This window comes from Siphateles boraxobius, unplaced genomic scaffold (assembly GCF_051911475.1).
Source record: "Siphateles boraxobius isolate OS27281-9 unplaced genomic scaffold, OSU_SipBor_1 6, whole genome shotgun sequence".
Lineage (NCBI taxonomy): Eukaryota > Metazoa > Chordata > Actinopteri > Cypriniformes > Leuciscidae > Siphateles > Siphateles boraxobius.
In genome coordinates this window covers 35018618-35033913 of record NW_027509186.1, presented here as the reverse complement: position 1 = coordinate 35033913, position 15296 = coordinate 35018618, and the positions used below count along the sequence as shown (strand labels likewise).

General features: G+C 37.0%; 1 protein-coding gene, 1 long non-coding RNA gene and 1 pseudogene across 3 annotated transcripts; all 3 read left to right on the top strand.

The window, feature by feature from the left end:
• The first annotated feature begins 877 nt into the window (after window positions 1-877).
• Window positions 878-4756, top strand: LOC143715322 (E3 ubiquitin/ISG15 ligase TRIM25-like). Its single transcript, XM_077207031.1, has 7 exons — window positions 878-1145; window positions 1375-1947; window positions 2091-2186; window positions 2547-2780; window positions 2995-3148; window positions 3232-3291; window positions 3420-4756. Exons 2-7 carry the CDS (start codon window positions 1390-1392, stop codon window positions 3965-3967), a joined length of 1650 nt encoding a protein of 549 aa, XP_077063146.1. The 5' UTR covers window positions 878-1145; window positions 1375-1389; the 3' UTR covers window positions 3968-4756.
• A 3157-nt stretch (window positions 4757-7913) lies between these two features.
• LOC143716519 (tripartite motif-containing protein 16-like) lies at window positions 7914-11839 on the top strand (annotated as a pseudogene). The gene is made up of 7 exons (XR_013196002.1): window positions 7914-8503; window positions 8704-8758; window positions 9203-9298; window positions 10399-10632; window positions 10746-10897; window positions 10996-11055; window positions 11203-11839. The product of XR_013196002.1 is annotated as a tripartite motif-containing protein 16-like (transcript).
• A 2303-nt stretch (window positions 11840-14142) lies between these two features.
• On the top strand, window positions 14143-15048 carry LOC143715366 (uncharacterized). The gene is made up of 3 exons (XR_013195728.1): window positions 14143-14179; window positions 14676-14732; window positions 15026-15048. It is a non-coding gene; the product is annotated as an uncharacterized LOC143715366 (long non-coding RNA).
• Window positions 15049-15296: the final 248 nt, after the last annotated feature.

Here is a 15296-nt window from a genome sequence, read left to right as displayed (position 1 = left end):
TACTGCGCATGTCTGGTCCTGAAATCGCAACTGCGCAGACTCAAGTCCCAAGATGTCAGCGCCATATCGGGACAATGGCGGCTTTACGTCTCGCCAATGGAAGAGAACGATGGGGCGTCGTCCATCTTTTTTTACAATCTATGGTCATGACATGTCTTCCTACATGGTTTTTAAGAAATGAAAAGCTACACACTCCATCAATGAGAATTAGAAGAACTGTTGCCAAACATATAACATGCTAGAAACATAATAATCACTGCAATAATGAATGATCCAATCTTAGACTCTTAAGCATTTACCAATTTACATCCAGACAGCAACTTTTTGGGGCGGAGCAGTGTAAAATAGGAAAATAACACACCTTACAACACTCAGAGTGGATGTCAGTAAATACAGTTTGAAACCTTTTTAAAGAGGCAGTTTACAGTTTTTAAAATAGACCTTCTGCCATTACATTGTAGAAATGTTTGTTTCGGTTTTACCTCTAGATTTCTGCTTTCTTCAGTTTGGTGTGTAATTAATGTTGTAATTTTGATCAGATGCAGTGAAAATAAAATGAAATGGTGCGTTTTGTGTTAATAGCATTCTAGTGATCATTTGATGAACATGTGGCAGTTTTAGGAACTATTTTGTCTCAAGAATTCATGATCAATGTGAGATTGTGTGCGTGATTATTATTTTCTCCACAGCATCTGAATGAAAACCTGCTGTTCTTATAACAAAGAGGCATCACTTGTTAAAACAAATGATTTCTGAAAGGTTTGATGCCAATGACATTGTACAACAAACATGAAATCATTTAATCATTTTACACACAGATTTCTGGAAGTGTGTTAGAAGCAGTTAAAACAAAGAAACACATTTTCTGTAAATTATTACAAACCATTAAAAGTCTGATTATTGGTGTCGAGAGATACGGTATGATGTTAAGCAAAGTACAAAGAGCAGAGCATTAACTGCAAAGTCATGGCTTCGAGAGAAATGAAACCTATTTCCCTACTGAAAATCAGGAAGCTTGTGGGTTTGAGAGAAACAAAACTTATTTCCCTGATACACAAGCCTCTACTTGAGGATTCACACTCTTCCAGTTTGGTTAAAGCTGTAAGAGAGGGAATATTTTAATATTTGTTATTCTGTCAAATCAGGTAAGAACGTCATAGAGTCGTTAACTAATGGTTTTAAATCTTCTTGCTTGCATAGTAAAAGAACATTCAGTTATGATAATAGTTCCATGTTAATTTGGATGTCTTACATTTATTCTTCTGGTTACGGGTGAAGAGTTTAGGATTCTTTCATATTAATACACAAAACTAAGCATTTAGTATATTTTTAGAAATGCCCTTTCATTAATGATTTACATGTGTATTTATGTAGGCTACTCCTTCAGAAATGTCAGAGTCTGCAGCGAGTCAGTGTGTGGATCAGTTCAGCTGTCCAGTCTGTTTGGATCCTCTGAAGGAGCCGGTGACGATTCCCTGTGGACACAGTTACTGTATGAGCTGTATTACTGACTGCTGGGGCCAGAAGGAGCAGGGGCCGCCGTACCGCTGTCCCCAATGCAGAGAGAGCTTCAGTCAGAGACCTCTACTGAAGAAGAACACTCTGATAGCTGAGATGATGGAGACGCTGCAGAAGACGTCCCTACAAACGGCTGCTGTGGAGTGTGATGTTTGCACTACAGAGAAGAACAGAGCTGTAAAGTCCTGTCTGCAGTGCTTGGCCTCCTTCTGTCAAACTCACCTGCAGTCTCACTATCAATCTCCTGCGTTTATGAAGCACAAACTAGTCGAAGCTTCCAGAAACATTCAGGAGAACATCTGTCTCAGTCATGGGAAACTACTGGAGATTTACTGTAAGGATGATCGTCAGTGTATTTGTTGTTTGTGTACTGATAATCATAAAGGACACAGTGTGGTGTCTGTGGATTCTGAATGGACTACTAAAAAGGTAATATCAACAATAATAAAAAAATGCATAAACTATTTTATTATTATTATTATTTTTACTGGCTGTAATTTTGATTATCATTGTTGCACCGTTACCAAATTTTGTCTATTTTTGCCTATTTCGTTTTATGTGAACATCTTCAGAAAGAGTTAAAGAAGATAAAGGTGTCGTGTCAGAAGCTGATCCAGGAGCGAGAGAGAGGTCAGCGGGAACTCAGTGAAGCTGTGAAGCTTCTTAAAGTATGTTTCTTTATGTGTTCTTTAGTTTAAAAGTTTGTTTGACACACAAAAGTTGATATTTTGAATTTAATAAATGTATATATGACCAGAAGCTGTTTAGCTCCAAATATTGATTAAATAATATGCTATAAAAGTGGCATACAATTCATGGTGTTCTTATTGAAACTTTGGTCTTTTGTTGAAGCTCTACAGCCACTAATTTAATGTCTACCTATATAGTTTGGAACAGATACAGCTTAATTTTGCCTGCTTGGACATTAAGAGAATTTGACAAAAATAAAACGAAATTCCATTATTTTGACTATTGCACCAATTTGAGTCACAACAATCTCCATGATCAGATCTTTGTGTCTCTGACAGAGTTCAGCGCTAGAGAGCATGGAGGACATTGAGAAGGTCTTCACTGAGCTCATCTGCTCTCTTGAGAAGAAACGCTCTGAGATTAAAGAGCAGATCAGAGCTCAGGAGAAGACTGAGATAGATCGAGCAGAGGAACTTCACAATCATCTGGATCAAGAGCTGACAGAACTCAGAAAAACACAAGCAGAGATTGACAAACTTCTGATTACTGATGATCAGATCCAGTGTCTGAAGGCAATGAAAGTATTTTAATGATCAGTTGTGTAATTGATATACTGAACGCTCACCATTCATTGTTCTGTGCTTTAAGTATTTATTTTATTCAGTGGAAACAGTCACTTGTGCTGATGCCAAAATTGTAAGAATCTAAACATTATTCTGGTGTTTGTTTTGGAAAAGATCAGTTCTGCTTCACAAATCATGTTTGAATTATTATTTCTCATTTCAGAGCTGTCAGTCTGTGTGTGTTTTACCCACAATTAAAGACGTTCCCAGCTTCACTCAACACACTCATCTGTCTTTTAAAGACGTTTCAATCGCAGCATTCAGAGAGGTTTTGGAGGACGTCTGTCAACAGCAGACAGCTAAAATATCTCCAGAAGGTCTGAATCTTTTATTATGTTATTTTGTCATTCATACTCTTAAACCAACAAATTAATCTTACACTTGTTTTTTGTCTCTTCAGTGTCGAATGTAAATGTTATTAAGCCTCAAGAACCAAAGACCCAAAATGATTTTTTGCAGTGTAAGTTGAACTAGTTTCTTCAAGGCAAACACTCATTAAGTATCAGTGCAAATGATCTTTTACAATGAGACCATTTTAGACCAAAGTTTACTTTGTTCAATATTTGTTTTTTGTTCATTCCTCCTCAGATTTCTGTGAACTTCACCTGGATCTAAACACTGCACATAGAAACCTGAAACTATCTGAGGAAAGCAGGAACATATCATATGTCCCAACAGATCAGCAATATCCTGATCAACCAGAGCGATTTAATGTGTTTCCCTATATCTTGTCTAGAGAGGGTTTGAGCGGTCGCTGTTACTGGGAGGTCGAGTGCAGTGGGGACGACTGTGCTATAGCAGTTTCTTACAAAAGAATTAGACGTAAAGGAAACAGTAATGACTGTACTCTTGGCTTCAACAAAATATCCTGGAGATTGTGGTATTTTCGGCAGTATGTTCATTTCGTTCATGCTAAAACCCAAGTCCCAATCCCCTCTGTCTGCTCCTCTAGAATAGGAGTGTATCTGGATCACAGAGCAGGAACTCTGTCCTTCTACAGCGTCTCTGACACAATGACTCTCCTTCACAGAGTCCACACCACTTTCACTGAACCCTTATACCCTGCGTTTGGGGTTGGTATAGGTTCATCTGTCAGGATCATAGGGCAGAGGAGAGTTCAGACAGACAAGAAATAAATATAATTGATCGAGTTTCAGATTCAATTGCTGAACTCCTGAAATGTGTATGTATTTAAATTAAAATGTAATTTGTAGTTTGGATGAATAAAAGGCATCCAAACTTTGATTCTGTTGTGTTGCTATCTGACTGCTAATAAGACCGGCTCTCCATATAAACTGCTTTTTTTTGTTTTTTGTTTTTTACACAATTTGAATAACTATTGACTTCAGGATGAGGGTTGATTTTGATTTATTTTTAGCCTGTTTCATAACTACAGTATCTGATGGTAAGCTGAGAAACCACAATTTTGAAAACCTTTTAAAGACACATCTTTTTAAAACATCCTCTTGTATAAGTATATAGCAATGTTTCTTCAAAAGATTCATCTTTAGATTTGTTGTTCTACTTCAGTTTGATGGAGACAATAGTGGGCAATTGTAAAGCATCAAATTCCTCCAATCAGAAAGAAGCGATGACACTTAATCTGCACATGCTCAGTAGGACTCTTCTCTCTCTGCCTTTAGAAAAGGAGCTCAATCATTTTATCTGGCAGAAGTTTTCAACAAAACACTGATTTTGGTTTATGAAAGTTACTTTTTGGATGTACAGTTTGTTTTATTTTGCTGTCTTAAGTTTAGATGAAATTGTGTTACAATTGGTCTTGAGCAACATGGCCCAATGTAAGCACGTTGTTTGTCTGTGTTTAATTACTTTACTGTTAGAAAATGAACATATTTCACAAAATGTAAAACTACATTTAAAGGGGGTGTATTAAAATAAATGTGTTTGTTCTATTCAAAATCAAAGGAGGTCTGGCTGTCTTGTGTGTCTCACCGGTCCTGGGCACACTTGGCCTGAATTAATGGCAATGACATCTATATGTAACACAACTGTGAATCAGAATTTAACAGTGTAATTTAATTATGGCAAATCGTTGTCATTGTTTATGGAAATTATTAGTGTTACCAATTGTATTATTAATTAGTGCACCTATATTTGTTTCTTGTATCAAAAGATGATTAGTGTATTCAAGTAGTCTGTGAGTTATGAAGGTATAAGGAACCTAGCTATATGAAATATTAATAATCAATAATAACTTGTTATGATTAATTATGAATATTTGGGTCAGTTAATTGGATTAACTTGACATGGCTAAATTAATATTACAATCAATTAATCAGTTTTTCCAACGAACCCTTTTGATTATTAATTTATTCTAAGAAAAGGGTATCTTCCCTGGCCACAGAAGAATAATTATTTTTAGCATGTACAGCGTTTTGAGCATGTAGCAAGATAAAAAAAAACGTAAAGGGACTTCGTATTGCAAGCTAATCAGAACCAAATACATAAAGTGCATAAGTTTTATTAACTAAATCATAAACATAAATAAACTAAACACACATATATACAGAAATACAGAAATAGGTTAGTGATAGGATGTAATTGGAAACCGGAAGAGGGACTATGAGAAGAACCGTCTGAATTTTATTTTCACATTTCATTGAATTCAATACTTGCATTTGTAGTGGGAACAATTCTTGAAGTTGTTGAAAATTGAAGTCGTTAATGGTTCCGGCAGTGTCAAGTGGAAGTTGGTTGCTAGTTCTCTTTCTCCAGGAACACATGGCTGGTTTGGTCAAGGCCTGGGACTCTGTTGAGGCCACACCGAGCACCCAGGAGAAGTGAGGAAGTCGGAAGAGTGGGTGATTGGAGTCGTTGTTGTATGTTGGAGTCTTTGTTCCAAAACTCCTGAGATTGTCCTTGGTTCTTTGTGAGAGAGTCATCTCTCTCCTGCATGATCCCATATCTGGTTGGATCGAGGCCTGCCGGGCCCTGGGGCCCCCGTGGAGGGGGGGGGGGGGGGTTCCCCAGAATCACCAGAACAGTGTTGCGGCTGGTTGAAAGAACTAAGAGAGGGAGGTCACATGTGGACTGTCTCTAATAAAGCCTTGAAAAGATCCTCCCCTAAGGGTTGAACTCGACCAATCAGAAAGGTGTCTTGTCTGAGAGGGAAAGTGGCTCTTAGTTGATTTACGAGTCTTTGTCCCAAGCGTGGTTATACCTTCATTAATTCTCAGATAGCTATAACACATCCACACTGCATTCTAGAAGAAGGTGATGTACATCAAAGTGTGAGTCATTAAATGAGGATTAATTAGGTAGGAGGCATGATACAGGTGAGGTTACATTGATCGATAGTGTGTTATATGCCAGGGTACATACCATAATATATCCCTAATAGTATACGAGACAGTAAACCATTTACACCGTTTCTTTCACAGTTTCATGCATGTTCATTTATAGATCAGTTAGTCTATGATTAATGCAGTAAAGTCTGTTTTAAAGAGGGTTTCTGTTTTCCCCATTGTTTCTCTCTGGTGCACGTGGCCACATTCCTGTGGAGGTCGTAAAATCTCCTTATCATGCCCTGTAACATGGCACTGTTTCTGCCCTTGTGTTCTTTCATTTGGGCTGTTAGTTTTGGAGTTTCATAAACCTTTGTATAAAATGAATAATTAGCGTGTGTCTGATTGGTCCATACCCTACAAAGGGAACTGTAAAAATGGTAACAATCGCTCTCAGTCTCCTCCTATATTAATTAGTAATGTAATCTGTAATTATGATAAAGTACAGAGGAAATTCAATTAAATGGTGTATTTGTGTTAATAACAGTGATATTTTGGTTAATTCAAAGTGGGAATGTTGCTGTTTTAGGAAACATTGTCTTAAGAATCTGATTCTATTACTATTATTATGACATTCCCTCAGCTAAATACACAGGTTTATGTATAACTTAGACTAGTGTTATTCGGATTCATTTGAGATTTTGTCATTTGTATGTCATTATACTATGGTCTGGGTGAATACTCGATTCTGATTGGCTGCAGGGTGTCCGTTAAAAAGTGATAGAGGGCACCTAGTAAAGTAGTTCTGGTGAAACTGCCTGTTTACCATTCGAAATTAATAAATAAATGCGCCGCCTACAACAGCTGTGAGTAACCATAGCAACATGCACTCATTAACAATTTGCTCTATCAAAACAAACATCTAACGTTAGTTAGATATTACATAGCCTACTAATACAACATTGAGCGACTTCGTTATTTCTTTTAACATTTATGGAGAATATGACAACTTTGACGACTGGGATGCTGCTGAAGAAAGAAAAAATGTAAATAAAACGGAGAAACGACACAAAGAGATAACACCGGGAGAATTGAATCAAACAGAAGACGAAAAAGATGAGATCAACAGGAAAAAAAATATGAAATGGGCAGTAAATACACTCAGAGACTTTACTGTTCAAAAAGAAATGGACTCCAGCTTTGAAAATTACACCGCTGCTGCTCTGAATGAGACCCTGCGGGAGTTTTACTCAGCTGTCCAGAAAACCAAGGCAGGAGGAGAGTACAGCGTGAAGGGTTCTACAAGCTGAGCGGACTATAAATATCTCAGGTTGCTAAATAAACCGTCAGGCAAGTTATTATTTGTAAAAACTTGATTTAGCCTAATTAAAATATAAACTAATGTTTTAAAAATATATATTTGGCAAGTGACCATGGTATAAGCGGGTTAATGCCCTCCGAGGTGTCCATTGTCAGGTTTCCGCTGCGCGTCGGCCGGTTCACACCTCGCCATCGTCCATTAAAACCTGACACCTCGTCGGGCATTAACCCTTACCTAACCTATTTCTGAGGTGATCATTCATGATAATAAGACTATTCTGGATAAATACAAGTTAAACTCTATTGACAGCATTTACAGCCTGCAGTTGATCATCTGAGGACAGACTTTTTTTTCCCCTCAGTAAAATTTAAACATTGTGATTAAAATTGTGATTAGGCTTCTCTCAAACAATTTTTTTGGTTATACTCAGACTTTGTAAAATCTTGTCAGTATCCACTTTCACTTAAGTAAAAAACAAAACACACATAACCGATTTTCTTGGCTAGATAGCCATTATTACAGAATCTGAGAATCTTTGAAGACTGCAAAGAAATGTCTGAATATATAGCGAGTCAGTGTGTGGATCAGTTCAGCTGTACAGTCTGTTTGGATCCTCTGAAGGAGCCGGTGACGATTCCCTGTGGACACAGTTACTGTATGAGCTGTATTACTGACTGCTGGGGCCAGAAGGAGCAGGGGCCGCCGTACCGCTGTCCCCAATGCAGAGAGAGCTTCAGTCAGAGACCTCTACTGAAGAAGAACACTCTGATAGCTGAGATGATGGAGACGCTGCAGAAGACGTCCCTACAAACGGCTGCTGTGGAGTGTGATGTTTGCACTACAGAGAAGAACAGAGCTGTAAAGTCCTGTCTGCAGTGCTTGGCCTCCTTCTGTCAAACTCACCTGCAGTCTCACTATCAATCTCCTGTGTTTATGAAGCACAAACTAGTCGAAGCTTCCAGAAACATTCAGGAGAACATCTGTCTCAGTCATGGAAAACTTCTGGAGATTTACTGTCAGGATGATCGTCAGTGTATTTGTTGTTTGTGTACTGATAATCATAAAGGACACAGTGTGGTGTCTGTGGATTCTGAATGGACTTTGTTGTGGAAATTCTTTCAACACCTTATACAACAGTTGAAGAACAAATGAAGATCTCGAAAGTTATAAGTATACGTATTTATTTCTTGCAAGAAAGGCAGTTCACACACAGACAGAGTCTGACATGAGAAGGGCAAAGTCTTCTCTTTTCACAGAGTTTATATACCCAAAAGATCACCCCTCCTCTGAAGATCTTTGGACTAAGGCCCCTGCACGTGGACAGTTTTCAGTTCCCCTACCCTTATCAATGCATCTCCACAGTCAGCACAAATGTCACTTTAAGAAACACCTAACCAAACATGTCTCGCTCTTGATGCACTCTAAATTATCTATTGCTAAGAAAAACTAATCATTCTGTCCCCTTGCACTGTCCCTTTGACCTCTTTGCAAAGAAGACACTATTGAACTATTTGCAAAGAATATTAATGCATCCTGCAACTTCCTCAACACATCTATGTTTTGTAAAACACACAAGCAGATATAAGTTTCAAAAGATATATTCAAAAGAAATTTCCATTACAACTTGTAAAAAGGTAATATCAACAATAATAAAAAAAACATGCATATATTATTTTATGATAATTATTATATTGCATTTATAGGCTGTAATTCCGATTAACCTTGTTATACACCTTTACCAGACTGGAAAGGTATGTCTATTTTAGCCATTTATTTATTTATTTTTTGTATGTTAACATCTTCAGAAAGAGCTAAAGGAGTTAAAGGTGTCGTGTCAGAAGCTGATCCAGGAGCGAGAGAGAGGTCAGCGGGAACTCAGTGAAGCTGTGAAGCTTCTTAAAGTATGTTTCTTTATATGTTCTTTAGTTTAAAAGTTTGTTTGACACACAAAAGTTGATATTTTGAATTTAATAAATGTATATATGTATATATATATATATATATATATATATATATATATTAAATAATATGCTATAAAAGTGACATACAATTCATGGTGTTCTTATTGAAACTTTGGTCTTTTTTTTAAGCTTGACAGCCACTAATTTAATGTCTACCTACATTATTCTTATATTCAGTCATTTTGAGGTAATTTTTCCAGGATTATTATTACTATTACGTTCAATATATTTTGCTGCTATGTGAAAAAAATAATCAGCAAATTGCGCCGGCGCGTTTGTCGACACCAGAGGATTAACTTTAGCCTAATAAGAAGGAACATAAATTGTGATAAAAAATATATGCTCACTCGCATCATGACGCCGCTGCGGTGGTGGAGTTCATGCAGGTATGAAGAGCAGCGTTCGGCAGCGCGAGCTGTGTGGAGAAGCCCATTTCCACCTCCATTGCGTTGGAGAAGCAATCCCACGTAAAATGCAGGTTGCACACTGGAGCGATAGGCGAGATTAACTACCTAGGCTACACTAAATAATCTAAATAACTATAAATGCTATGCTAACTAGATGCTAATATATACATACAGTATCTATCCTGATCGTTTTCAATACTTGTAATTCCAACTCCTGACTCACTACAGTAGTTTTGACGGAACCAGATGCTTTTATATCAGGGGCTACCAGGGGGGTGGTGAGCTCGCACCAAGGGCGTGACAGAGTGACGTCAGAGAGTATTCTACGTCAGAGAGTACCCCTACTTCAGGAGCTTTCCGTTTAACCTGAAGAGGGCAGCACTCAGACATTTTTACACCATATATTTGAAAATTAAAACACTTTATACACAAATGTCAAAAAATGTACTCTAATCAATGAACAGCATTTATGAAGCTCCATTCTTACAGATAATTAACTAAAAAAAGTTGTTTTAGTGTTTAGTTACCCTTTAAGAGAATTTGACAAAAATAAAACGAAATTCCATTATTTTGACTATTGCACCAACTTTAGTCACAACAATCTCCATGATCAGATCTTTGTGTCTCTGACAGAGTTCAGCGCTAGAGACCATAGAGGACATTGAGAAGGTCTTCACTGAGCTCATCTGCTCTCTTGAGAAGAAACGCTCTGAGATTAAAGAGCAGATCAGAGCTCAGGAGAAGACTGAGATAGATCGGGCAGAGGAACTTCACAAACATCTGGATCAAGAGCTGACAGAACTCAGAAAAAGACAAACAGAGATTGACAAACTTCTGATTACTGATGATCAGATCCAGTGTCTGAAGGTATAATGATGCAAAAATGTTTAGAATCTCAAAAAATTAAACACTATTTTGCCGTGATTTTTTATGTGGAAAAGATCTCTCAAACTATGTCAGAATTATTATTCTCATTTCAGAGCTGTCAGTCTGTGTGTGTTTTACCCACATTTGAAGGATTCCAGCTTCACTCAACACACTCATCTGTCTTTTAAAGACATTTCAATCTCAGCGTTTAAGGAGGTTTTGGAGGACGTCTGTCAACAACAATCAGCCAGAATATCCCGAGAAGGTCTGAATGATTTTCCTTGGGAAATAAAATGTCATTCATACTATGTGTGATTACACCTCATATTGAGTTTACAGTTGCCTTTCTTCTCATGTTTTCAGTGTCAAATGTTCATGTTGCACAGACTCCAGAACCAAAGACTCCAAATACATTTTGGCAATGTAAGTTGAGCTGTTTCTTCACAAATACTGTACATGATAATTGATAGATATTAGTAAAAAAAAATACAAAGTGACATTAAGGTTATAATAATAATAATAATACTGTTCACAACTGTTCACATGTTTGTGTTCATTCCTCCTCCTCAGATTTCTGTCAACTGCAACTGGATCCAAACACTGCACACAAAATCCTCATCTTGTCAGAAGAGAACAGAAAAGCATCACATTCAGTTGAAGACCAGTAATATCCTGATCACCCAGAGTGATTTGATTGGTATATTTATATCTTGTGTCGAGAGGGTTTGTGTGATCGCTGTTACTGGGAGGTCGAGTGCAGTGGGAACATTTGGGCTGTAGCAGTTTGTTACAAAGGAATTGGACGTAAAGAAAAAAGGGAAGACTGTAGACTTGGCTTCAACAAAAAATCCTGGAGATTGTCACTCGATCAACAGAATGTTTATTTCACACATGATAAAACCCAAGTCCCAATCCCCTCTGTCTGCTCCTCTAGAATAGGAGTGTATCTGGATCACAGAGCAGGAACTCTGTCCTTCTACAGCGTCTCTGACACAATGACTCTCCTTCCAGACCAGTCTCCAGTCCAGTCTTCCAGACCACTTTCACTGAACCCTTATACCCTGCTTTTTATACTGGACAAGGTTCTTCTGTCAGGATAATAGAAGAGCAGAATAAAAAAAAATTAACTAAATAATACATTAAAATCTACATGACTGTATTTGATTAAAAAAACGGAACACTTAAAGCCTTTATGTATAATGGATTATGAAGATATTCAACGTTATAATGCATTATATCTTTTCATAAATAATTGTTACCAAAGTTAGAATGCATTATAATATTTGCAGATCTGAGATTGGTTGTTTGCTGTTTCAGTGCATTATACTTTCTAAACGTAATGTGTGTTTAATAAATAGATAAGTGTTATAATGGATAATAACTGTAGTTACAGTTGTTCATGAAATAATACAATCCATTATACGGTGCATTTCAAGGCATAATTACTGTATTAAAAATACTTTTATAATGTATACATTTAAGGCTGGAGAAACTGGAAGAACTGGAAGAGAGGGACACTTTCTGAGAAAACAAAGGAAGTCAACATTTGAACTCTCTTGCTATATTACCGTCCCCATTCGAGACATGATCACACTTGAGTTTAACACCTCCCAATTTACACATCATTCCCTTCACCCATCCCTACCTGAATTCACCCAAAAATCTATATGGTTTAATATGAACAATTATACAGTACATACAGTATTATACATGTCTGGTATCATTTGAAATGTCTCAGTGAGACTGGTACAAACGACTCATTCCCACAAAAGTAAACCAAAAAGGTAATAAAGTGTGGAGAGTTTAGAGATATCTTGTTAACTGCTGTGGGTTTGCCCCCTTGTAAATCATCTTCTGTCCCCAGTAAGTCTGGGACGGTGATTAATGCAAATTCCCACTGTGAACTGATTTGAAAAGAGGTTTCTGCCTTGGTCTGAGTATTTAGGGAGATGCTGAAGAAGGTTCAGGGCGTGATTTGTGATGAGATCGGCCCATTATGTATTTATTGAGCCAAGTACATCTTTTACTCTTTATCTCTGAGCATTTGATGTTATGTATTGATTATCTTTGAACTGATTATGACAATACATTTACCTGACATTATTGTTACGTTTGAATTTGTTCTGAATTACTCTGAAATTATTTACTTTAGTAGATTATGTTGTATCCATTGTTACCGAAAATCTGCGTCAGATTAGTAACGGACTAGATTCCAGTTTTGAGTGGAGCATAGGGCACACCAACTGCGATATTAGAGAGTCCCAGCTAATATTTGGCACTAATTCAAGTGTACTCGGTTGTAAAGGCTAAATGGGAATTTCTGTTTAGGACAGCAAACTGCTGATCGACCCACCTAAATAAGGTTGAGTCTTACCTATGTTTAATGTAATGTTACTTTAGTCAATTGTACGTGGGAAACCATGGCTTGACCAAACCAAAGCAACTATCAGAGAAGTACATTGTTCTGCTTATATCTGTTGTATTGGCCTTGACCTCTGTCTAAAGAAAACATTACTTTAATTCAACAAAATATCTTAGATTGTGTAAGCGTGAATGTGACCGTCTAAGGCAGGGGTAGGCAAGTTCGATCCTAGAGAGCCGCTGTCCTGCAGTGTTTGGCTCCAACACTGAAAAAACCTCACCTGCCTATAGCCTTAGTAATTCTGAAGACATTGATTAGATTGTTCAGGTGTGTTTGATAGGGTTGGAACTAAATTCTGCAGGGCAGCGGCTCTCTACACTGTAAAAACTAAAGGTGCCTCAAATATCCTGTCGGATACTCAAGGAACTTAAAAATGTAATTTAAGTGCCTCAAAGCTCTTTCTCCTATAGTAAGGTTCCTGGAGGATCACTGACAATCTTTGAGGTTCTTGCTGGAACTTATGGGATCCTTTAAGCACTTTGTATTCAGTTCAGAGGTTCTGGAGTCACCTTTTCACTACCATGAGACCTCAAAGTGCTTTGGGGGAAACTAGAGGAACTTGAATGCTATAAAAGGGTTATTGTAAGATCTTTTAACATTTAAGTGGTTCCTGGAAGATCTCTTATGTTAAAGCCAGCATCTGGAGGAACCCAATGGTTCTGTGAGGCCAGAATAAGATTATTATCCTATTATTGTTATAGGCTACTTAAGTTTAAAATAATAATAATAATAATAATAATAATAATAATATATTTCATAATTTATACTTCTGATTCAGTATACTTACATTTATTTAGTATAGACCTATTTTATTGATTAATTTAAAACTTAACTACCATAAATAGTAAGTTGCCTAATAATAATAATAATGATATGAAGAAGAAGAAGAAGCAGCAGGAGGAGACGAAGAATAAGAAGAAGCAGGTGGAGAAGAAGAAAAAGAAGAAGCAAGAGGAGAAGCAGCAGGAGGAGAACAGTTTTATTCTGTCTCGAAACTGCCTCTGCTGTCATCAGTGAACATCGCGCTGCTCGCGCGCAACACAGCTCAGCTGATCGTCATCGGATTTGAAAGTAACGGCTCCTTTCGCCAAAGCTTCAGCTGTTTGTTCGGCTCTCCGTTACAAGGTTTGTAAACTCGCCAAAGAAATATAAATACAGAGTCTACTCACTATATATTCAAACACATACAAACTAATTTTTATTTATTTTTTCTTTATCGTTTTTACAGTGTTTACCACTCGTTTATTGCACAGTATGTGGTATGAAGGTTTTTAGTCGCGAATCTCGCGATGCTAACTAATCTAATGAACAAGCTAACGTTAAAGATCAAATGGAAATCATTAACTTATTGTCTTAGTCATTCACTTCAATGTATTATGTACAAATGTGTCTTCAAATTGCTGATATAACTAATTGATAGCTGATTCCTGCTGTCATTGGCTTTTGTTATGAATAACACAAGTGGATAGGCCTATAGTTAACGTTAGTTTGGTCTGTTTTTGTTTATTTACTACAGGTAATTTACCCTGATTCTTTCAAATACCATTTTCAAGACCTTTACTGACCAATAAATATTATGTTGTGAATGGATATAATAAGCTTTGTTCTTTTGTTTCCCCAGAACAACCACTGCATTTCTAAAATCATCTGAACATTTCAGAGGCAACATTGAATTACAGTAAGTTACCTGCACCACATGGAACTACTTTATTACTATAAACTCTTCTGTGTGAATTTGTTTTGTTTGACAGTGTACTTGTGTATTTTAATCAGTTATTCTCTGAAAATATTCCTTGATGCTCTCAAATCTCATTCATGTTACTCAGAAAACTTTTCTTGGACATTTTTGGAGCTTAACAGAACATTTAACCATTTTTACATAAATTGTTGCATTGAATTGAACTAGACAAGTGTACATAAGAATGTTTTCATTAATGATTTACACAATTTTGTTCTGCTTGTCTCATGCAGTGAAATTGAATGATGACTGGGATCATTATGCCCGAGATCTGCGTTTGGGTCCACAGACAGAAAGTCAAACAGGTTAGTAATGTCACAAGGCTAAGGAAATTATTTTAAGTTCACAACTATCACTTTAATAACTTTGCTAATAGTAATTTTGGTTCTTTGCAGGGACCTCTGTAAGCTGAAATACAAGTTTGAACAAGAATAAAAAATCCTCCTGTAGACCTGAAAATCATTGAAGTGCCTGGACCATCCACCAGAAAAGAGGAAAAACAAA

Excerpts from the sequence above, each read along its gene's own strand:
- LOC143715322 (XM_077207031.1), top strand. The coding sequence starts at position 1,390 with ATGTCAGAGTCTGCAGCGAGTCAGTGTGTGGATCAGTTCAGCTGTCCA. Across the intron at positions 3,149-3,231 it reads AGCTAAAATATCTCCAGAAG|TGTCGAATGTAAATGTTATT; the intron begins GTCTGAATCTTT and ends TTGTCTCTTCAG. Across the intron at positions 3,292-3,419 it reads CCAAAATGATTTTTTGCAGT|ATTTCTGTGAACTTCACCTG; the intron begins GTAAGTTGAACT and ends ATTCCTCCTCAG.